Source organism: Falco cherrug, chromosome 9 (assembly GCF_023634085.1).
Source record: "Falco cherrug isolate bFalChe1 chromosome 9, bFalChe1.pri, whole genome shotgun sequence".
In the NCBI taxonomy this organism is placed as follows: domain Eukaryota; kingdom Metazoa; phylum Chordata; class Aves; order Falconiformes; family Falconidae; genus Falco; species Falco cherrug.
In genome coordinates, this window is record NC_073705.1 from 40648641 (window position 1) to 40673200 (window position 24560).

Sequence of the window (24560 nt, forward strand, 5' to 3'; positions counted from 1 at the left end):
AAAGGGAACAACACTCCCCAGTCCAGGACATCAGTGCAGTCACACAGGCTGGCTCACCACCCACCTTGGACCTTGACCTTTCTGAATCATCTCAAATAAAGCTCTGTGCAGTGATCTAAAGTCTGCTTCAGGTAAATAACATCACCAGGATTACAAAGCCAGCTGAAATTACTCGCTGGCCTTTTCTGAAGTCCAGGCTACGTGTAGTGCTTTTAGATATAGACTGGCTTGGGTTGGGACGTTTCTGCACACTCTATTCTCTCATTGCTGTTACGATTGCAACTCAGTGTCATCTTTCTTTAGATGTGGTCAAATGGTGACTATTCCCATATAGTTGCTGCTGCAACTCAGTAATACCAGGGCAAAGTTCTCTGCATTTTGATTAAAGAGGAATAGATGACAGGGAGGGGAAAAATAGAGGACCAAGATCCAAAGATTTATCTTCAATTACTTTTCTTCCTTTTGCTTCCCTTCATCTACTTCTAATAACAGAACTAATAAATATTTTGGCCTACTATTCTTAAAAGCACTATCAGTATCTAAATAGAGAAAGGGTGGCACAGTGCTCCCTCTGGCACTCATTAGGTTCTTTGATTTAGGACTTGATAGCGAGAGCAAGCCCACCTTCAGACCACTTACTGGAAGGACGTTCATCTCCTGCAGACCTCTGTAGTCTCTGTTCAGGTCTGTCCCCCGCATGCAGCCACCTGCACACACCTTACTAAAAATTTCTTCAGCAAGTGTTGTATTATGACCATTTTTTAATATTAAAAGCCTGCACATCCTAAAGCAAATTGTTCCTTTGGATTCCCGCCTATCACCCTGCAAAGTAGTATGGGACAGGACCAGATAAGTCCCTGTATAGATACACATTTCAAGAGACCGATTTCTTAGGATTAATAGAAACTTCAGGTCCAGAAGTCATACACAACAGGAAAACAATGATACAAAGAAGTGTGACGGAGCATCAGTTACACTGGCAACAGCATCAATGCAGAGGTACCCGCAACTACTGAGGACTGAGCACATCTTTCTCTGCTAATCCTTCTTTCCAACAATGTTTTCTTCTAATTCAGACATATTTACTGTCAGTGATGCTTCATCTACAGAGTACGCTCTTTCCTAAGTTTTAGACTTTTACCTGTAATTAAGACTTACCTCAGTGAGAGAGGGGTAACTCCCTGGTTTGTTCACAAGGGCAGCAGGTCTGTGCTTGCACCCCCAGAGCAAATTTGCTGGAGACAGGAGAGCTATCTGCTGGCTAGACTTCAGCAAACTAGATGAGGAGAGGCAGTTTCTGCTTCTACCTTTTCCAGTCCAGGGTCACAAGCACCACAGGAGCACAAGGCACAACCTGAGCAGCAGTGAGGATGCAAACATAGTGAGCAGGTAGCACTACTGGGATGGGAACCCAAGGAAGATAACTTGGGAAGGTAGATCTGGGCAGAGAATCAGATGCCTTTGGCACCACAAGATAAATAATGTATGTATAATATAGACTTAGTCATAATCAAGGTGTTATTAATACAATTAAGAGTGGTTGCTGGAATCTTTTTTGAAGATGGAGTAAAGAAGGAGCCCCCCTCTTCCCAGTGACAGCTAGTGAAAGGACAAGAGGCAATGAGCACAAACGGAAATAGGGAAATCCCAATTAAACTTAAGAAAGGAGTTTTTCCACTGCAGTGTTGAACACTGGAACAGGTTGCCTAGAGAGACTTAAGTCTCCAGCCTTGGAGATATTCAGAACTTGACTGGACATGGCTCTGGGGCAGCCTGCTGTAGGTGGCCCTGCTCTGAGCAAGGGGGCCAGACTAGATAATCTCCAGAGATTTCTTCCAACCTCAACTAGTCTGTGTTTTGTGACTGAGACAATCTCTTCATTCAGTTAAATGACACAGCAACAACAAACCACAACCTTCTTAAGTCCAAGAAGATGAGCAAGTCCCTTATCTCTCTGCTTATGTATGTCTGTGCCTTTTCAGATTGTCATTGTAAGATGTAATGTTTCATCACAGTTCTTGCAATAAGGGCAGACTTAAATCAATTCCCTTTCCAGGACCAATTTTGAACTTAGCCTGAACCAATGTTACAGACCCTGGAACACTCCTAACAAGAACAGTAAATTAATCAAAGAAAGTTACTGGCTCAGTAGAAGATTTGTGATAGTTTTAATTGGGATAACAGTGCCAAGATAAAATAAGAAAGTCCTGCTGCTTGATCAGCATGGAATCAGTAACATCATTTGTTTACTTCCTGTGCCATACAATACTATAAAATATTAAGACAATCCTTACCAAAGAGGTAAATATTGTTAAATAATAGCTATTACTGAATTGCGAGGCACACAATGCTAGTTTGTTAGCCTTTCCCAACACAGAAACTCAACAAGACAGGCAGCTGAAATACAAGAAACCTGTTTATTGGTTTTAATCCAATTCGGAGCCAATTTGCTGGCAAAAGGAAACAACTACCATCACACAAAAACAGCCATCAGAGAAGTTTGTTAAAGGGTAGATACCACATGTGGTAGCTACTGTTTTAGACAAAGCTGATATCAAACAATTACGCTTGATAATATAAAGATATGGGGAAGTACTACAGTTACATTAAGAAAATGCAAAGGAATTTGGATAGCAGAGTAGTAAGAGAGTGAGGCCAAGACAAACAGAAATAAGTTGAGGACAACGGATATTACAGAGCCTTATGAAAGCAGATGTTAGCTAAAAACTTTTTCTAAGTGATCATGAACTTTTCTTTCTATCTCAGTTTCAGAAGGACCCAACCACCTTTCTGGGTTTTGTGTTGGTTTTTTTACAGACAAGGAAGTAGCCACAAGTAACCTAGTCAAGTCATCTTCCCCTACCTAGTGCTAGTTCAACAACACCTAAACTCAGCTGCTTATCACATCAACTTTAGATCTTTTCTAAACTCCAAAGCTTCCCATTAGCTTTTTATTGTGTAGCTGCAGACTAAACCACTTCCTTATCACAACCATCACCTGTTTTACTTGTGTCAGCATAAGTAACACCATCACTCAAGTGATTTCAGTCTAAAGCCCCTGCTTCTGAAGGGGCCACAAACACAGCATAATTCATACAGAAACTGTAGTAGGCAGCAAGTTGCCTGAATGCCAACACCAACACAGCTCTTATTAGTGCTTTTTTAAAAAGTACTTAAGAAGCTTTGAGATAAATACTGAGAAACATATACCGAGTACTAATAAAACTTCTGCCTCCTAAATTAGAGTTGTTAAAAGTTCTCACAGCACCCCACGCATAATGGATTGAAGCACTTGGAAAAAAAGAGTCTGGCTAGATATAGTTGCCCTTGTTTCCTTTTACCTTTACTACACAATTAACCAGTGATCTCCATTAAGAGTAAGAATCCTGATTTGGCTGCCAGTTAATTCAAAGATGATCTATAAGCTTATTTCAGTGCTGAATATATCCTATTATTTTCATCAGTAACAGCACCTACTCATGAAGCAATCTCCTTAAACACCTTTCATCCAACACAAAAAAGTTCTTATACAAGATTCTAGGAGACTTTAGCACATCTTGAAATTAAGATAAAAGTCTGCCATAGAAGTAATAGCTGTCTTTTCAGGGTTGTTGTTGGGTTTTTTTCTTTCTTTTTTGCTGTTGTCCACCTACTGACCTTAGAAACCTACTAATCATAAAAGCACAATAGGAACAATAGCCAAACATTTATTATCAGGTAAAAATAAATAAAAATACTCACACACTAGATAGCCCACAAAGTTGGTCTCCAGGAACCTATAGAAGAAAAGCATAGATTTCTATATACCTGACTATAGTGCTACTTAATGAGCTGCCAACAGTACCAAAGCACTTACTGGCCTTTATACAGCTTAGGTGTGAGTGGAAGGAAGCACTGCTGGAGGTAAAGGCTCCTGGGAAGGTGATTAATTCCTTTTTAAGTACGATTGGTTTCAGGTTTTACATGTAAGTGATTGATAGGAGAAAGGAGCATCGTTGCTAGGAGCAAATGGGCTAAAGGCAGGCCTTTCTCAGGAGGAACATCAGCACTACTGAGGCTGCTCAGGCTCTGCATATGCCCCATCTCTTCTGGTGTTTTGCTTTGTAGGCTGATCCCCTCATTTAAGCAAAAATTTGTTTTCCGTTCTGGTGCTTTATTCCGAGGTGTTACAGAATGTATTGTTCCAGGAGAGCTCTGTTAGGGGCTGACAGATGCACCTAAAGCTCAGTCTGATTCCTGAGAAATACCAAAGCCTCAAGCTGGCATCAGCAGCTCACTGAAAGGTACGGAAGAAACTTGAATGGAACTCTAATCTTATTAGGCTGGCCACAAAAACATTACGCTGCTGCAGCCTGTGCATCTTTTTCCCTTGCTCTCTAATGCTTGTGCCTGTGCTGAGTGACCATTAGCCAACTAGGAAATGGCATCTTCCATCTGTGGCTTGAAGAAATGGAGAATGTTTTCCTCCAAGAAAACTCAAAGAGCTTGGAGTAGTTGGAGACTGTCTGATAAGGCCAAAGCAGGGCCCAGAAATTTCACCTGAGGAGTTAAGCCTGTAGGTACTCAGGGAAAGGTGGACACTCAGAGACAGCCTTGTTATGTCTATTCCCCACCGTCTGCTTTTTATCTCTGTAAGGGTGTGAACCCGGCAGGCATGTAAGAAGCTGTTTGGTACCAAGTGTAGTGCTGGTCTAACAGTCCTCTGCCCTCAGGCTGCAGTTAAATACTTAATGCAGAAAGCAGTGGCGGCTGTTAAAGGTGGTGCCACCCTCACCTGGAGGGAGGTGGCCTGCCCTGTGGCAGAGGACAAGGGGTCAGTGCATCTCAGCAGCTCTAGGGCTCAAATCCCAGGGCTCAGCAGAAGCTGCCCCTGCAGCTGCGTTGGGCTGAGCTGGCTGTGACTGCATTGCAAGCAGATGTGGGGTGTTTGTGAGCTTTGCTTTGCTGGCTCATGTTAAGGCAATGGTAAGTGTTTGAGGGTGACAAGAAGAAAGTGGGGAATATGAATGGGTTAGTATCTTAAGATGTCAGCAAGCTTCTGAGGAAAGGAATGTATTGAAGGTCATATTTATTTAATTTGTTCAGCCGTGTTTTGATGATACCTCATTAACTGGAGCAGAAAGCATTGGTGGAATCAGAGTGTGTTGTTGAGTATTTATCTGTTCTAGGCTACAAATTGACTGTGAAACATCATGTGGAGGCTCAGTAGTGCTCCTTACTGTTGTCAGTGTTGATGGAGTGGCACCCTGTGAACTACACTGTTTTCTAGTGCAGATATGGCTGGAGCGACTCGCAAATGCAATAAACTTAAATCTTCCTCCTTTGTGTGCTGCAGCAACAGCCCGGGTGGTATGGAGGAAGTCCTAAAGGCAATACCTGAGCACGGTGGGGTGCTGCATTCACCTGCAGTGTAAATATAGCAGTAAATTTGCAGTCTTTTTACAAGTGAGAAAGCCAAGACACAGGAAAAGATCAGGGGTGGTCAGCTGACAGTTCCAGATGGAGTTGTGGCTGTAGGCAGTCAGTGATGCAAATGATAGTAAATCACCATATAGGATGTTAGTGGTAGAGCTGGGGAGGTAATCCCATGAACCACAACTCTTACAGTCATGCACGTTTGCACCCCTAGGTGTTTAATGCAGCCTGCGTTAAATAGCTGTCTTTAAATAATTGCATTTTCCCACTGTCCCTGTGTCCCATTTGGTGCTCAAGGACTGCCTCACCACTCAAATAATTATGTTTTCAAGGAAGATGTTTTTGGTAGACTGCATTAATAAAAGCCCTTGGACTCTATGTAGAAATCGAGGTGAGATAGCTGCAAAACAAAAGTTAGATTTGTGTGATGTGTGAGGAAACCCTTGTTTTCTCTTGGCTATGAATTTTCAAGTTAGGAAACTTTAAACCAAGTGATGCAAGTTTCTAGTAAATATAGATTCTTAATTTTAGGATGCTGAACCCTGGAAAACATCAAATGTGACTTTCCAGATTTCTGAGGAATTACAAATTCAGAAGAAACTGATGTTTGCTGTCTCCCAAGGAAAGGTAGCATAGATCTGGAAGTGTACAGCACAGAATTTTAGGAAGAGCTGGTTCAATATTAACTCTGCTTAGGAGCTGTGACAGCGACAAGTCATTTTGCCTTCCACTCTCAATTTTCCTTCCTGCAAAGTGGAAATAACCATTTCTAAATGCAGTATTTATCTGTATGAAGAAGGTGCAATTTCTGCCTGTATTGGCTGTGCTGCATTTCAATTGGAAAGTTAGAAATAGCTCTCAGTAAAGATCTTAATTTTGCAACTGACCAATGTGTACGCTTTCAGGGAAGTGGGACTGAAAATACTTGGGGGAAAAAAACCCTTTATTTAGCAATCTGTGATCCAAAGGATACTGTTAATACACTATATGCATGACAGCCTTTTCAGGTGATTAAATGCCCAGCTGTAGTGGGGTATGTAGCCATAGAAGCCATTTGTTGAAGATATAAACAGCACCATCAATATTTTTTTCAATTACAGCAAAAGATGGAAGATGCAGTGATTTTTGAAATCATGGAAATAGCTTTTTGCTTGAAGGGATAGAAAACTGAGTCTTGTTTCCTCCACCTTCCTATTCACATGCCTTTGTGGTAGGACCTGGTTGCCTCTTTCAGGTGGGCTCAGGTGGTTAACCTTGGTTTGATGTGCAATTTGGGTGAGAGGTGGGATGGACCAAGCAGGTCATATCTAGCGTCAGTGTTGTTTTTCCTTTGTTAGGATGGCTGAACATTTTTACTTTGCCTGTAAATCTTGGTGACTGCTGAGTCACCGTATTTACTGACAAAGCTGCAGTGGGGGAGTTTGCCCACAGGCTGTTTCCCAAGAAGAGCCATTCCTCCCTGGGCCTTAACCTAGAGGCATTTTGCTTTGGCTTTTTTTCTGGACTTCTCCAGCCTGAAAGTGTCAGGTGTGTTTTGTTGTTGCCCATGGGCACCCAGCTCTGAGTGTTGCTCCTGAGCTTCAAGAGGATGATTCCTCTAGCCTTCTCAGAGTAATCTGTGAGAAATGGCTTCCTTACACCACTTTCTTCAGAAGATGAATCAATTCATACCATCCCTAATCCTTTCCATCCTGTGAATTTTATAACTTTGAATTTTCAGTTCAAGTATTGCATAATATTTATCAAGGCAATAGAGGAGGTGTTGCTTTGAAAGGGGAATTAATATATTAGTTTGACACCTGCAAAGGCTTCTGAGAAAGGAAGAAGTCCTGCTGAAGTGTGATACAACACAGATTGTCCAAAAGTTAGTCTTTAGGCTATCTTCAGGCCTTGGCCACAGCACCGTTACTTGATGTTCTGTTGCAGCTGGAGGCTCTGAGTTGACTTATCCACATCCTGAGCATTTAGTGATCTCCCAGTTTCCAGTGCTTTGCAGAGAAACAAGGAGAGAAGGAGGAAGCAAAGAAGAAATGAGTAAGCAAACAGAGGCCAAGAAAATAAGTTGCTGAAGGTGGAAGACATGTTCAGTAACCTGTGCGTCTCTTGTATGCTGATGCACCTGAATGTAGTCATTTTGACTGTCCTAAAGCACATACGGGTGACAAATGCTGTTCAACTGAAAGAGAAAAGAGCTGTAACAAAGGGTGGCCAGGGGGCGAGGCTGCCCTGCTGATATGCCAGGGCTCTTCCTTAAGCTCTCTTCTGGTCGACGTGACAAGCTGTTTGAGCAGCGCTGTGCTGGGTGGTGTGGTGGGGAGCTGGGCAAAGGTCCTCCCCTTCTCACTTGGCATGTGGGAACTGACAGCTGACCGTGGGAATTTACACCTAAATGTTGGTGTTACTTGATCTTACTGATACTTTCAGGTGATAACAACTACAAAATGATACAGCAGCGTTGAACAATAGCGTTTAGTGAATTCTAATCTAACTAAAACACAAAATGACAGCACTTTGTGATAATGAATTTTTGGAACAAATTACAAATAGTCGAATCTTAATATATTGGTATACTGTGAAAAATTCTCAAGTTCAGTCTGTTAGAATCACGTAACTCAGCTTTTTTGGGCATATTTTATCTTTTCTTGCACACTAATGTAATCTAAGTGTATAATTCAGTATAATCTCAAATTACTCTGGCTAAACAAGAGGGAACCTAATGAAACTATAGAGTTTTGCTATGATTAATATTTGTTTGGTTGTCCTTGTAACTTACTTCTTTTTATACCCTTTATGAATAACTGCTCAGTACTTGCATAATTTATGCTCATTCTGCAAGGCTGGGGGACTTTTTTGTTGGCTGTATCATTACCTTGAAATGTGGCTTGAAGATCTTACTTAGCTCGAGCGCACTGTGGTTTCTTCTACACAGCTTCTAAGCAGCACACCTCCACGTATCCCTAGCCTACTGCCACTGGGGTGCCAGGGAGCTATAGGCACTAGGTTCTAGATGTTAGGTGTTGTAAGTTAATACTGTGAACAAACTTGTCATGGTGAATGATGAATCTTTTTTTTTTTTTTTTTCTTCTTTCTGTTAATTAACTTCTCCTGTACCAGAAGTTATTTGTTCCACTGAAATATATGGGAATGTGCCAAGCTGGCACTCCTGATTTATTGCTTTTGCCTCATAATCTATTTTTCAAAAATGCACTATTCAAATTTGCTTTCTAGTGCTAGATGAGAGATCATTAACCTGCTCTCTTGAGAGCAAGCGTACCAGTGAGGAAAGGTAGAAGCTTACCAAAGCTACACCTTTAGACAGCGTGAAGGGAAACCTCTTAATACGCAAACATGGCATTACTACAGCATGGCTACGGGCTGCATGGAAAAAACAATAAACTGGCAGCAACTGCTGCAGTTCTGTATATGTGCTCCAACCCACCCCTTGGGTGCTGCAGCCCAGGCTCTGGGTCGGGGCACACGCTCTGCGTGTCCCCCCCCCCCCCCCCGGCCGGTTCCCTGCCCTGCGGCGGTGGCGGGGAGCGTCTCCCGGGGCTGGCGCGCTGCCGCCGGACCGCCGTGGGGTGGGCGAGAGGCACCTGGCGGTCCCCCGGCGCTCCGCGGCCGCTTGCGGCAGGGGCGGACGGGTGGCCTTTGTCTGGCTGCGGGGAAGCTGGCCCGGGGGCGAGGGCACCGCGGACGGCAGAGCCGGTGCTGGCTGTACCGGGCTGCGGCAGTGTAGCCGCCCGAGCTCCCGCCGGGCCGCGGCGGTGGGCGGCCGCTCGCTCGACCGAAGGGGGATGCCCAAAGCGGCCGTGTCCCAAACCCCGCCGCAGGGCCGGAGTCGGGGCGCGGGGTGTGTGTGAGGGTGCCGGTGCCCGCTCACCGCCGAGCCGCCCGCCCGCAGGCGGTGAGGCGGGGGCCCGGCCGGCAGGTGAGGGCCGCGCTCCGCCGCCGCGGGGCCGGGCAGGGGGGTGGTGGCTCGGGGCTGCCCCGGCGGGAGGCGACCTCCGCGAGGGGGCTGCCGCTCTGCGGCGCCGGCGCCCCCGCGCACGCCTGGGGGGTCCCGCCCCAACGGCGGCGGTGAGGGGGTAGTCCCCGTACCGCCCCAGCCCGGGTGCCGGTGCCGCCGCGGCCGGACTCTTTGCCGCGCGGCGGCGGCGGCCGCTCGCCCCCTCCCCGCGCGCTGCCTGGCGGAGGGAGACGGCGCGTGGTGCCGGTCTCCATGGCAGTGGGCTGCGTGGGCGGAGTGGTCGGGGCCGCAGCGCGGCGGTGAGCGAGCGCGCGAGGGAGGGAGGGCGCGCGCGCCCCCGGCCCTCCCCCGCCCCTCGGTGTTTGTGTCAGGCTGCTGGCGGCAGCGGCGGCGGAGTGGCCCCGCGGCGCCGGCCCGGCCGAGGGGCGCCGACCCAGCCCGCCGCTGAGGCGAAGAGCCCCGCGCCTGCCCCCGCTCCGCGCCGCTCCCGCCATGGGCGGCCCGTAGGGGAGCGGGCTCGGCGGCTGGTGCGGTGCCTGCGCGGCGGCGGCCATGGCGGTGGAGACGCGGCCGGAGCTGGTGGGGAAGCGGTTCCTGTGCGTCGGCGGCGGCGGCGAGGAGCCGCCGGACAGCGGGCGCTGGCGGGCCGGGGTCATCCGCGCCGTCTCCCAGCGGGACTCCCACAGCCCCGACCTGGCGGTAAGCGCCGCGTCCCGGGCCGGGCCGGGGGGGCTGCGGCGGGGCCGAGGCGGCGCCGCGGGGCCTGCGGCGGGGGGCGGCGGGGCGCCCCGGGCGGGCCCGGCGTGACACAGCCCTTCGCTGGGGGGCGGCGGGCGCGGGGGCAAGCGCGTGTGGTGTCAGCGCCGGGCCGGCGGGGACGGCTGACGTGGAGCCGCCGCCGGGGGTCGGGGCCGGGGCGAGGCGCGCTTCCCGTCCGTGTGTGCGGCCGCCGTGCGGGGGGACGGAGGCGGCGGCCCCCGTGGTGCCCGTGGCGCGGCCGCGGCTCCCGGCCGTGCGGCTGCCGTGGCGGTGGCAGGGGGCGAGTACCTGGCCTGGCCGCCGCGGGGAACCGGCCCGCTGTGGAGCGGCGGAGCCCGGGCGGGGGGCGGGTGCGTCGGCTCCAGGGGAATGCAGAAACTGCCGTCGTGCAGCGCTGCCCGACTTGAGTCCAACGTGCTGGACGCGGTAGCGAACGCTGTTCTTAGAAGAATGTCATTGTTGCTCTTCCTTTTATGTCCGCTGTCACTGTTTTCCTAAGGGGTGTAGGAATGTGCGCGGTGGAGGTTAGCGAAGGAGCCAGGATGTGTTCTGTTGTGCTTAGGCACACTCTCGCTGGGGGGGGAAACACGACCAGGATTTCCTTGGGTTAGTGTTCTGAATGCATAATCTGTAAAATGGAGTTTTATTGTGCTCCATGGGCTCGGTCGTTATTTCAGTTCTGAATTCTGTGGTCGAATGAGTGCAGCGTTACCTCTGTGGTTGCCCCTTTCCATGTTTTTATGTCACTCGGTGCTTCTGAAAGCACATTTAAAAATATCACGACTATGTAAATGGACATTACGTAGGCTGGAAAAAGGAATCACCGAGCTGCGCTGGGCAATCCATATTGCTGCTGCTAAGGGGGAGGCATTCGCAGCCGAACGCAGGTCGGGGTGGAATGGTGCCTTTTTTATAAACTCATCAAGCAAACAATTGCCTGATTGTAGAGATTTTTGATTCCTTGGTGTGAGAAGTGTGATTCACAAAGTCAGGAATTCATGTTTTCATATATCCCAGGCTCTAAGCTTTGTTTTGAAAACAGAATGTACGTGACACTTGAAATGCCACTTTTTCTACTATATTGTAGGTGTGTCGTGTGTCCCCCCCCCATTATAATTCAAGTAGCATGCTGTTCATGCCCTTCTATATTAAGTGGCCTGTGTTTTCAGCCTTTGGTTATATGTAAGAATCATCTATGATGCTTTATTTTTAGAACTTATTTTGGATGTTATTCTTGCAGGGTGGTATTCTCTAGAATCTATATACAATTATGGAAACACTGAGTAAGGTTTAAGGAGATGTTTACTACCATTTACAAGTCAGAGCCATAATTTGTAAACTCTATGGTCAGAGCTGACATAAAGAGAGAAAGGGTGCTAAACCGAGGCATTTCAGGAGCTGTATCCATTATGTTAAATGGATAATGTAGGCTGCCTATAGTAAGTACTTGCTTCTCTTCCTAACTTTGGTATCTGAGCATTTTTTTCTTCAGGCACTCTTTCATTACAATTCTTGGTAATTTAAGGAAGAGTTGTCATGTTATAGCTGGTTTCTGAGGCAGGATGACTAAGGGTATGCTTACATGCCGTAGTGGAGCACCATTTGGATAGATCTAAACTACCTGAGAAGCAGGATGGATGCTCCAGCCTGCACTCAAAGCCTGGGTGCAGTGCAGTGTTAATGTGGCTGTATTCCTTCTGGTATTCAAGCTAGCTATGCAGCACTGCATTATGCTATGTAGATACACTCGTAGTCGTCTAGGAATGCTGGAAGTCTGGGAAGGTTTTGGAAATACTATCTAGGTCTAAAGAGTCCCAGACTAGTACTTAACTATTGGAGCATCATTGCCCCCCTCTAAGTGGAGTATTTTGTTTTCGTGTTACCTGTTCGCTGTCCCCAAGGCACAAACAAGTATAAATCACAAAGGGAGCGGGTAGAGGAGGAAATTATAAGGTTTCTGTTGGCAACAGGTAGTTTCTGTGGGTTGGCCCCTCTTTTTGCATTTGTAATGAACATTAATCTCTCCTTAGTGGATGTTTGCTAACATGAGTATTCTCTTCCCCTACCCCCAGTGAAGGACAAGGACACTTTTCTGTTAGCTCTGGTTCCATGTGTGCTATCCTAGATGGAGTGAGTGCTGCTTTTATCCTTCTGTGGCTTTTGTTTTGAGGTGGCCATCCCTATGAATAGCTCCAGACCCTTCTGCTACTCGTCAGTGGAGTGAAATGGTAACCCTTGCTGACAGCTTCATTGCTGCCCACAGGGTGCAGCATGAAAATCTTAAAATTGACTTTTTGTCAATTTTGTGTGATCCTGGTCCCTCTGGGTGGGATGGACACTGTAGGAACAGAGAAGACTCCCTCAGCCACAGGAGGGGAGGAGGGCAGCAGGGGGCATTTTTCAGGATGCTTTGCAAACAACTGGAACTGAGTTACTTTTCGGAAGGAAATATCATTTACATTGGCTCTGTGTCTTTTCTTCCTTAATAAGTGTGAAGCTCCCAGTCAGTTTCAACCAGTTTAAGAATGGGGAGAGGTCTGAAAAAGGTTACCTTCCCCCAGTCTGTGAAAGCTGACATCTGAGTGGATGTGAGAGCCCTCCTCCCAAAAACCCATAAAGGCAAGGAGGTCATGGCATTTTGTGTGCTCCTCCTGGAAGAAGAGGTGCTCTCCAGCTGGCCAACCAGCATGCACTGAGTTCAAACCAGCTACAGCATATGCTGCCTCTTGCTTAGAACCTCACAGAGATAGGTAGGTGATGGGGGATGGAGCTGATAGTATGTGAAGGTGGGTTTAAGGGTGTGAGAAAGAGCTGAGCGTTAACAAAAGCATGAGAGCAAGCGCGAGTGTTTGGATATGGGAATATATGGACAAATGGAGAGTTTTATGAGGTGAAGGATCTTAGGGAGACATGGGCAAACTTAGAGGCAACTGACGTAATTAATGTTAAGAGGCCACAGGGCTTGTAGGAGCAAATCTGCAGGAAGCAGAGCTTCATTAGCTTTGCTGTAAACAAAACTACTCATTAGATCAGGAACTCCAGACCTGAAGGCTGGACTAGCTGCTCTGCTGGTCAGAAGGCCAATGAAGACTCCAGTTTTCATGTGCTGTGAAGTTTGTTTCGTGATTTTATTTTGGTAACTAAATTATTTAATACTTTCATAGTTGAAATTACTGTCCTGGTCAAGAAACCATAGAAAATAACTGGGTTATCCAGTATTTTCTTCCTGATAGGTCTCTCCTATTCCATGAAAGTATGTTAAATGACTCTTCTCTTAAACTTTTCATGCTTGCAACATAACTGATATGTAGTCTCTGATACTGCTCTTTTTCTTTGTTAAAAAAAAAAAATACCCATTTTATGAAAAAACAAAGTGCCTTTTCTCCCACTATTTTATGGCGATTTTGCTTTCCTTAGCTTTGCTATTAGTTTACCACTACCACTAGTGGCGGTTATGGTGAGAACAACTGATGCTGGTTGCGAGTGCTGTTGGTCTTTTGGAACATGAATGCTCTTGCTATTATATGCAGATCCTTCTTGTGTTCGTCTTAGTCATTCTGTAATGTTTACAGATGTTTAGAAACACCTGTACAGGCACAGTGCATATACAATGTATAAAATTTATTCCAGGAGGTTTCTTGATTATTTTCATGGTCTGAGTCACAACTTGATAGTTAGACCTCTTGATTTTTCGTTCTTGAACGTTTCTGTTGCATGAAAAGCATTTACTTCAAAATACAAGTGAAAAAAATATATTCATATACATATATATTTATTTGCATGTGTGTGTTTCAGTAGTCATTGAGAGAATCCATAACTGTTCTTCTGTTTAAGTAACAGAAGGTATTTTTGGAGAAAGCTGGGAACTCTTTATTTTTTTGTTACTGCTGACTGCCTGGAAAAAGCCTGTGTGCTGCTCTGATCACAGTGATAACTGGGCAAATAAAGAAATGGCCAGGAGGAAAAAGGTGGAGTCAATGCCATGTAATCTCTCTGGTCTTTGCTGTCCTGTAAGAATTGCTTTCTGGGCCACAGGTTACAAAATGCCTATTTAATTAATCATTACCGACAAGATTTGACATGGTGACCACAGAGGTGGTTTTCTATATTGTGCTTAAAAAGTGATTATTTAGATGAGTACATTTTTCAAAATGTAAATCAAATTTTTCAAGTATCTCACCAGAAGTGCTTCAGAGCTCTGTGACTTGTCATGGTCCAGCAGTTGTATATTGCACATAGTCATATGTTCAGCCATATATTTTCTCCACTTAAGAGAAAATGGAAATAAGCTTTTAAACATGTAGTGTGCAACCCTCAATAGGAAGTATAGTTATAACTGTGCATAGGGAAATACATTGTGGCACAAATCACCTTGTTAGATACCCTTCATGGAAACCTAAATACTAGTGATAATTTGAAGTAGTTGTTTGATTTTTATTTACAGTAAAATTAATAAGATACAGTGGGGGAAACAATACATTAGTAGTTTTTGTAAATTGTATTTTTTTTCAGTATCTCATCTTTGGTAATGGTCAAACAAGGAATTGTTAAAAAGTCTGGTAAAACCATTTGAAGAGAATAGCGGCAAACTTTGCATGTCAATTTTAACTGAATTTGCCCTTGCTTAACAGTAAAATGAAAGTTTGCAAAATGTAATGGAAACTTATCACTACTGTATTACAGATAACATGAAAATAATTTGAAATAATTGATAATTTGAAAATAAAAGAAGATATTTTGGAGAAGTACTCTATGCTGATAGTTTCTCACTAAAATATGAGATTAAATTTGCCTCTGCTGTGTGCGTAGCTGCTCTTACCCAGTCTTTTTATGACTTGGAATTGTAAAAGTTTTCCTGCTTTTGCATTCCCAAAACTTTCTGAAAGTGATACGGCACAGAATTGCACTTACGTAGGTTACGTTTGTGTTCTGCCATATACTGATTTTTAGTGTAGTGTTTTGCATGTTGTCCTCTGTTTTCCTTTCACTAAGCTAATGAGTAAGGAGAAACTGAATCTATTAATTTTTTTAACACATTTGAGTTAATCTGTTTTAAAATGAAATGGCTTTTTTCATGTGTCATTTTAGAAGTACATGCTCTGCAGCTTGGGCTTTTTAACCTTCAAATAAAATGCGGGAAAAACTTCAGTAAAAATATTGTATAAAGTAAATAAAGAAATATGCTTTACATGAGTTGTGCGTAGCTTGTTGGTGGTTAATAGAATTTAAAAATACTACATGTTTCTGTACTAGCATCAGGGTTAAAGATGGAGAGCAAATTGTTGGTGAGGAGCCTGTCATGTTATTTACTCCAGCTCTTGGAGATGATGCTAAAAAACATGCCAGAGTGTATCATATCACTGCTGCCCCTGGTTCCAGACAAGGAATGTTGTTGTAGGATGCATGTTGTGTGTGTTTTCATTGAAGTTGATTTGAAAGGAGTGGGAGAAGGTCAAAATGCAATAGGGATTTAGACAATTTGCAGTTGTTGCTACTGTTTTGTACCAGTATTGAAGCCCACAAGTCTTGTAAGTTTTGGTACGTATTGGCTGGGCAATCTTTTCTTGGCTCAGCACTAAAGAAAACTTCCTATTTCCTTTCTGTGTTTCTAGTAGGATTGAGCTTGTCATCCTGTGCCTGTGAATGTCACCTCGTCTGTCTTCCAGAGTTAGTTCAGTTAGTGTTCAGGAAGGAGTATCTCTTTCATAGTGGTTTGACAAAAAGATCAAACACAGGAGTGTTCCTATGAAATTGACTGCCAGGATTCAGTGCTTTATATCCTGCCCTTCCCTCCTCTTTGCTTTTGTACCAATAGAAACCTGGATATAGTGTAGATCAACAAGTAAATTTACTTAACACTGATGGATTTTGAGGAAAGATTATTTCCATGTCAAGATTGAAAACAAATTTTGGGTGTCCCGAGCTAGAGATTAATCAGTTTATTAATTTGCTGCATAGTTGCAAAGTATGCAGCAGTGAATGAAATATAGAAAAAGGAAGGTTTGATACTGTACATAAATCTTTCAGAGGGCTTTAAGAAAGATATGTCAGGCATTTTCTTAATCAGAAAAGCATTCACTTTTGCCTTTTATTTACCATGCATACAAATAATGTATTATTCCACATTTGCATTACATCAAATTACTCTTGTTCCAGGCGTGTCTTAAAAAAACAGGGTATAGTCATTGTAAAGTTTTAAAGAATGAGTAGTCATTTTATAAGAAGCTATTCTTACTGTGCACATACCAAGATCTCCAAACCTGCTTGAGAATGGCAGAGCTGTTCTTTAATGTCAGATTGAGCAAACTGTAGAAGTGGTACTTTTAAAATTTGGCCCAAAATAATCTCAACCTTCTGATCCTACTATCAGTGAATCGTAGAAATGCTGAGTTCCATCGGTGATTTTGAATTTGCTGGGATCAGGCTTGACCTTCCCTTCCAATAGGACTCAGTAAGCTGCTTCTGCTTTTGCTGCAGGAAAGTAAGTATTGATCATGCAAGAAGTTTACCTGAGGGTGGCAGTTAGGTGGTTGTCTCGGAAAAGGCTCTGCTGTGATGTGCTGTTATTGCCCACTTTGATGCTTTGGATGCAGATGTTCAGTGTTGCTGCAGGGATGGTTTCCCTCCTAGCCCTACTAGGGTAGGGACTGAGGCCGGCTCTGCTTCTTTCTAACCAGCTTGTTTGTAGAAGCTGGTGGAGAATTCTAAGTTACACTAATGCTGTGTTGCTTTATTATATTATTGACCTATCCAGAAAGTTACTGTTGTTAGTTGATGTTATTACCATGTTCCACTAAGTTTGATGTTCTAAGACAGAATGAGAGTAGGGGAACCAAAAGAACTAAAGGGATTTTGCTGTGTTTTGTGTTCTGGTCAATTATAAAGAAATATTATTATTCTAGTTTTGCTTTAAACAGCTGTTATCACTTAATTCTGAATTAAGTGGAGTGGAGCAACATAATCTGCCAATGATGAAGTTGCCTCCATGTATACACAGAAACTGGGTTTGAGCTAATTCACGTACTCTGTTCAGAGCTTCATGGGCACAGAAGATGCAGAGTAAGTGTTAAGGCTTTTAGCTTGACCTTCCCATGGCAACATTTTTGGAAGTTTTGGAGACTGTGGTTCCACAGACATTTCTCTTGGTGGCACTGCTGGCTTAATTTTTTTAACCCTGAGCAGTTTCCTGATCCATTCAGTGTATGGCACATCAGGCGGTTGTACTGAGTCTGAGGAGGTGGTATGGGATCAGTCAGAGGCAAGTGGTTGAGGGTAGGAGCAGCTTGATCTGGCACAGTTTCCAGGAGAAATTTCTGTGGACCATGGCCTGAGTGAAGTAGTTGAAAAATATCTTTGACAGTTGTAGTTGCTGTAACTAGTAAATGTGTCCTAACCTGCTCAGCTGTAATGCAGGGATTTTGTATTGCAGTTGAGTTAATGATGTTTATTCACTCGGTACAAGTAATTTATTCTTTCACTTGAATAAGTAAATATCTGTTTAAAATAATCCATAACATGATCATGTGATGTCTGTTGATGCTATGCTGACTTGCAAAGGCAAGGTTTGGAAGAATAGATGTGAAATCAAATGCTTTGAGGGAAACTTAAAATATGTACACCTCTGATGCCTCAGTAAAATATTGCATATAATATTTGTGCATAAATGTGATCTTTTTGAGTCTTCTGATCAGCACTGTAGTTAATGTAGATGTTGAAGTGATTGCAGTTAAGCTTCACTGCAAGTATCTTACTGCTACGTACGACAACTCAAGCAGACACTGCTAACCTAGTAGTCAGGTTGACTCCCCAGGGTTGGGTTTTTTACTAACTTTTACTAAAGGAACAGGGCTTCTAAATAAAATGGTTTAAAATTTGCAGTATGATTGCTCTGTGAAAGAGAGCACTTGCTGAGTCATTGCCAGGTGGCCCAAGTCAAGTACCTTCAGTCCTGCAGGTCTGGTGAGAAGGGACTGGAAGGCTGTATTTTGGAGGAGTGTTGGCGAAGACAGTTCATTTTGTAACAGTCCTCCAGCTCATTTCCTTATTTTTTGCTGCTGTTGGCTTCTCTTGATTTCTGAAATGCAGAATGTAAATTTACTACCTTTCAAAAACAAATAACCCAAAACCCAGTATCAAACAAAGAAACTTGTTGGGGTAATCATAGAAAATATGTGATTTAAACCGTTCAGTTAGCATAGAAAAACTTGGTGAAGGAGTGAGAGGAAACGAGCAGTGAAGTCTTTGACTGGAGTTTGTCGTTAATCTGTAGTTTTTCTTGCATCTTAATTCTTCCTAAAGCAAAACTCAGAGCCTTCAGTTTCACAGCCTTGGTCATCATCAAAGACAGGAGCAAATAAGTGCAAGCAAGGCATGGTGCGAGCAGATTTTAGGGGAGAGGTTAATGACCTCTGGGCTGTAGACCCACAGTGATATTTAAAGGATTAGGACCTAACAGTGGTCTAGTGCCAACATTTCAGTCAAAAATACTGAAGCTGATGTAGTTGAAGACCAAATGTGAACAAGGTACAGTGGTCTTAAGAGCTGCTGTTGTGACACTTAGCTGTCATACCTCTGCAGTTCTGGCACATATCTGCACATCCTCGGTGTTTCCTTGTGGTGATTTCGTCAGGGACTTCATGCAGCAGAGGTCCTTGGGTTTTGTAGCCCTTGCTGGATTTTTCTTAAATTAATTTGTAGGAAACTTGTTTGAATCCCTGTTAACTTTTCAACATCCTGTGGCAAAGAAGGGTCAGGTTTTAACTGTGTGTTGTACGCCGGATTGCTTTCTGCTGTTTCAGACAAGCTTTCATTCCTGTGTTGTGTGGTGCAAGTCAACGGTTAGCCCTTTTTTGCCATTTGCATGCCACTCAGGATTTTATTAGCTCTGCTCCTCTTCATGCTATGCGGAAATTTTCTTTGCTGTTTCTTCATTTGAGAGATGCAGAGGTGCCTATTTGGTCTGTCAGTCCCTACCAACCCTGCCCAAATAAATATCTCTTTGAACCAGATTATTCCAAAGAGTATGCAGTTTGTTTGCATATCTTAAATGGCTATCTACACAGAGACCCATATCTTTACATTATTTCCTTTTTTGCAGGTTATTCTGAATAATTTGATTGAATACTGCTGATTTGGGTTTATATTTTTCCCAGGAAATAAAGTAACATTTTAAATGAGTTTTCAATTGTAAAAATTTATTTCTTCAATCAGGTATGTTGACAATTATTTTTTTTCCCCAGTTATGGTAAACAAATTGCCCGTTGCATGGCCATTTATATTTAGTATACCCAGGTGCTGGTCAGACCTTGGTAGTGATCTAGTTAATAACAGTTAATCAGTGAATAAAGCCTAAAAAAAAAATAAAAAAATGTGGTAATTAAATACTTCTGGCTTGCTAACTGTTAATCCAGGTGGGCTGTCCTAAATATACTTGATCCTTCTGTATACTGTCATATTTTATCATTTATATATAGGTCAGAATGTGATGTGGATATTTTTAGACAATGTCATGACCACTTCTTAATTTGATGGGTAGCTTTTCTGTATAATGGGGTACTTATCTCCTTCTGCTTGGTCTTTTAAAAGAGATAAGAAGTTTTGACTCGGTGAAAGACATTTTAATATCTTTGTATAAACAGAAAATGTTTTGGGTGCTTTGTTACTTTGTACCACATTTTTTCTTTAGAAATTTGTAGTCTAGGCTAATCTGTTCTTTTTGTTACCTGTATATAGCTTTTTACGAAATTTCAACTTAGTGAGAATCAGGCCTAAGACAACATAAAATATAAAATGAAAAATCTCATTTGATAAATTATTCATTGTCTAACTTTCTAATTCCATCAGATGGTTTCCTTTGAAACTGAATGTAGCAGTTTCATAAAGCATTGTAAAGATTTTTATACTTTAAAATGGAAAGACTTAGCTTTGTGTTGACACTTGAAAAAATGGCTTGCTGGTGCTACTTAATTTTTTTTAGTTCTGTAGTAGTGTCTTGTCCAGGTGAAGTAAGATGTGTGTACGCTTTGATGTGTTTTTTCCTCCGTCAAAAATTTTTTGACGTTGAATGGATTTTCTGTTACCTAATTTTGATTATTTAAAAAAAAATATTTTAGCTTTCGGAGATGTTTAAGCGTGGCTCACGTTTCACGCTTCGGTTTGACCACGAACATGGCAAAGTTGTGATCACAGCTCAGTGACTGGTTTCAAATGTGATGAACAGAATACAAGTTAAGTTTGCCCATATGTTACTTTTCTGCTAAAATAATGAGCAATAAAGAGCTAAATAATGGCAGAACTTAATAGGGCCCTTCAGTTGGTACCTTTGAAATGGAAGTATCTTCAGGGGGTTCTTGGGTATTTAATGCCGTCCTTTTACCTCGGGCTAATGAACCTTTTTATGTTGGTTTTTTTTTTCTAAGGTAAGTTTTATTCTACCCGTTTTCAGGTACCTGGATCTTGTGAGTTCAGTAGTGTTTACCGATATATTTGAAAGAGTTTAGAGCTTCAGTGGACATGAGAAATTAGTTCTATGTCTGTGTTTTTCCTTCTTTTCTTATAGAAGTCTGGTTTTGGTCTTGAGTTTAGCATGCCTACGCTTCAAGAAGTTATGTTGTCAATTGAGGAGAGTGTCAGGACATTCTTGGCCATTAGGGATCTTAGGACTGGGTTGGCCAGTTGGAGTGGGGAAAGAATGGAAAAGACGTACCTTAATTTTTATTTTTTTTCTTCTGAAAACCTTTTGATCAATTCTTGAGCTTTCTTTGATCAGTGCTTCTTATGGAAAGACTGAGCAGGCACATAGAGGAACTAGAGTCTATAGGTCAATTAAGGAAAGAGAGGACCGTGATGGTTTAGATGTATAAACCCATGCATAGTTTGATGTAAATTGACAAAGGAAGGCTCCTTCTGACTGTACAAAAGCCAGCATCCCTTCTTGTGAGGCTTCTGCCTACTGAAGCAGTGGGTCCATTCTCTTAGCGCAAGAAAGTACTGAGAAATTTGTGAAGAAAAAAACCCCTAAATGTTGAAGTTCAATACCTGCATTTGCAGTTTTACTCAAAACTAATGGTTCCTTAAATTCAGAAAAGCAAACTCTCAAAAAGCATTGATCATTTAAAGTCAGAGACCAGAGATGAAGCTAGTATTGCTCTTTCATTAATTATAGCTTGGGCCATGTGTGTATCTTGTTCCTGAGGCCGTCAGTTTAGTGTTTCTCAGGGCAGTTGTAGCACTGAGCTTTTTTTGTGGTGGCTCTTAATTGCTTTGTTTCCTTCTCTTGCCAGGACTTGCCTGCATCTGCTTGTTACTTGTCAGATTTTCACTGTAAGGGAAACTCTTTTGGAATGTAGCAGGCATGTGTGGCTCTTCCATGGGACTGCATGTACAGGACAGAGAGCTTGAACTGAAACCTTACTTCGTAGCAAGGTAGCTGGGATAGGTAACTGTAGGTTGGCTATCTAGCAGCATAGTTCTGGGATTTGGAAAGTTAGGTCATACATACTGCTTCCCTAATGCATACTATGGTAGAGGGAGATGTTGCCTGGTACTGCGGTAGGTTTGAACTACCTGTGGGTCACAGAAGAGTGGTTCTGAGCACATTTATGCTAATACAGTCAAGTTGTTTCTGAATTTGTGCGGTTTGGTTGGCTGCCCTTCCAGCTGATTTTTAACTAAAGCTGCTGTTGAATTCTGTTAGAGAGCTCAAACAGGCAGGTAGCCTTGATGGGGATTAGTTTATCAGATGTCTAGTAAAGTGCAAACTCTTGACTTTGGCTTTATCAACCCTCAGGCTAATCAAACTCTACTGAGTGGTGTTACTGTCTGAACCAGTAGAGCTGCAGAATTAACCTTTTCCTTTCAGTGTGGAGGGGTTTGGTTTTTTTTTCCTTCAGATCTTAAAGACAGTGGTGTCTAACTTAAATGTATGTGTCACTGAAAGCTACTTCTAATTAATACCATGTGCTTTCTTCACTGCATCACTGTTGGCTTTGCCCACATCCCATACCTTTCTTTATTGGGCCTGTCAGCTGGGCAGTGGGAGCACAAGGTTTGGAACTGCAGGCGTGCTGATTAGCCAGGCAGCTGACTCACCATCATTAAAGTGTATGGATTTGTAAGTCACTTGTTTTGCAAGCCTCTTATAAGAAATCATGTGTGGACAGAAACTTACAGATCTTCTGAGACCTGGCAGTAGCTTAAAGTTAATAGGGAAGTCTTGACTGGAAAACAGGCTTGAAAAAAATGTATACCTAGAAACAGTAGTAGAAAGTAATAAAAAAAATTGTGTGGTGGTGAGATAGTGTCTACTAGTATTGGCATTTATGGTTCTAAAAACTAGAGGTATTTCATAAGACAATATATCCACTTTGCTACAGAACTTGAAAATTGCTGCAGTAGTACTTATGCTGTGGAGTATGCAGGACTTCTGCTATGTTTTGTTGGTTGGGAGAAGAGTGCTAGAGGTTGTGGGTTCTGTGGTGTACAGCACTTGTAGTAGTGGTGAAGGCTGTTATGCTGAGTGGTAATGATGGAGTAGGGGCATTACATGCTGCTAAGTTGTGCTTAGAAGTATTTTTCTATTTCTTCATTGGTTGCTTCTGTGTAGTCCTTTTAACTGTTTCGCTACACTTTATTAACGTTATTTAAAATGGAAGATAGTTGCTCAAATACTCTAATGAAAGATGTTACTAACAATCTGGAAGAAAATAAAAGTCCTGGTTTAGCACAGTCATGCCAAATGGGTTAACAGTTTGAAGGGTGGTTAGCCTGTGACACGGTCAAATTTGCAGTGGTTTATAAATCAAAGTATGTGTGCATTGTGGGGAATGTGCACCTGGGGAAAAAGATACAACAAAAATTTTTATACAGGTTGTACTGATTAAAAAAACCCCTAATAAATCCATAAACATTTTCACAGAGCAGTTGATATCATGGCCATTCCAACTAAAAGGCATTGTGGAAGTGCTTTGAAATGAGTACTGTAGAATAACATCCCCATGCACCTTGCTGTGTTCTGTTTTTTCTTACCTTCCAATGTTAGAAATATCAATCTACCAAGGTAGCCAGCATGAGAAAATTGGCAATGGTGTTACTCAGGGAGAAGGTGTCTTACTGTCATGTAAGTATAAACAGGAGAACATGAGACGGCATTCTTTCTGGATGTATGAGTCGGGATTATTGACACTGCTTTTGATCTTCTCTTGTCCTGTGCATAACACTCCTTCTGATACTGCCCTGGTCTTGTTTAGCATTTCCTGTTCCCCACCTTCCCCACTGAGCTGTACTTTAATTTTGCCTTAGATCACAACTCTGTTGCATCTTTCTTTGGTCAGAGTACTTCAGGCTTTTCATGAACATCTTGTCCTGTCCTCCCAGTTGGAAGACTTCCAGTAAACCTCCTTTCTCTCGGGCAGTAAGGCATTGTTAGCTAACTAATAACTTTCATATTTAATGTGAAGCTCAAACCTACTGATACTGTTGGTTGCTCATCTTAAAGACATCAAGGCTGCTTCTGTTAGCAGTAGATGGTTACACAGGTTTGTTGGTTGGTTCTGTAGGTAATAAATGCAGCAAAGATGTAGTAGTGATGTGTTTTTGCTGAAGGTGATCTGAAAGATTGAGGGGGTTAACTTAAAATGGATTTGTGTGTATGTGATTTTGTTTGTCTGAAGGTAAGACTGAGATATTCGAAGGTAAATAACTGTGAGTTGCATGATAAACTTCTGCCAAGTCTCAGGGCTGGAATTGCTGAGATTACCATTTCTGTGTTCATGCAACTCTGTTTACTTTGTAGGACACTCTTTGACCAAGATCTCACTGTGGTAGGTGCTGTGCAAACAGAGCTAAAATTGTCTCTGCCTCAGAGTTTATGAAATCCAGAAGGACAAGGAGCTGAAATGAGGTTATAATGATGTGTTGTTTGTGTACAGCAGCCTAACCTTTGGGAAATCTTGTGACAAAGAGATAGGAGAGGTTTTTTAGGTGTATAACAAAGTAGCTCTACTGGTGTTTCTTGGTTATATCTGTTAAACATGAAGGTTAGCCAGGGATAAAACTCAAAGGTGGCAGGCTGAAACTTTTTTCTTTTTAATTGTTGTGGTGTTTTTTTTTTTTTTAAAAAAACAGCCAAATGACAGAAGTTTTGCTTAAGTGTGGATCAGAAGCAGGACTTGGCATTTTGTAGCTGAATCTGAAGATGTTGGAACCAAGCCCCAGTAAGTTATGTTGATAGAGAAAGGAGGCAAAATGATATAGAAAAGAGATGCTGTCATGATGATGTAGTAGAACAACTATTGTGTAGCAGTATTGTGAAATATGTGTGCGGGAGTAGAGTTTTGTGAAGTCCAAAGGAAAAAAAGAGAAGTGGGGTAAGAACCTAGGTAAGACCTAAATACAGGTCTGAGGGTAAGGACTTTGG

At 43.0% G+C, this 24560-nt stretch overlaps 1 protein-coding gene across 1 annotated transcript in view; it reads left to right on the plus strand.

Annotated features, from left to right (window-relative positions):
• Positions 1-9744: 9744 nt before the first annotated feature.
• The window catches only part of JMJD1C (jumonji domain containing 1C), a 165936-nt gene continuing 151120 nt past the window's right edge, over positions 9745-24560 (plus strand). Inside the window, exon 1 of the mRNA XM_055720847.1 lies at positions 9745-10084. Within this exon, the coding sequence (XP_055576822.1) occupies positions 9938-10084 (147 nt within the window). The 5' untranslated portion in view covers positions 9745-9937. The remainder of the gene's footprint in view (positions 10085-24560) is intronic.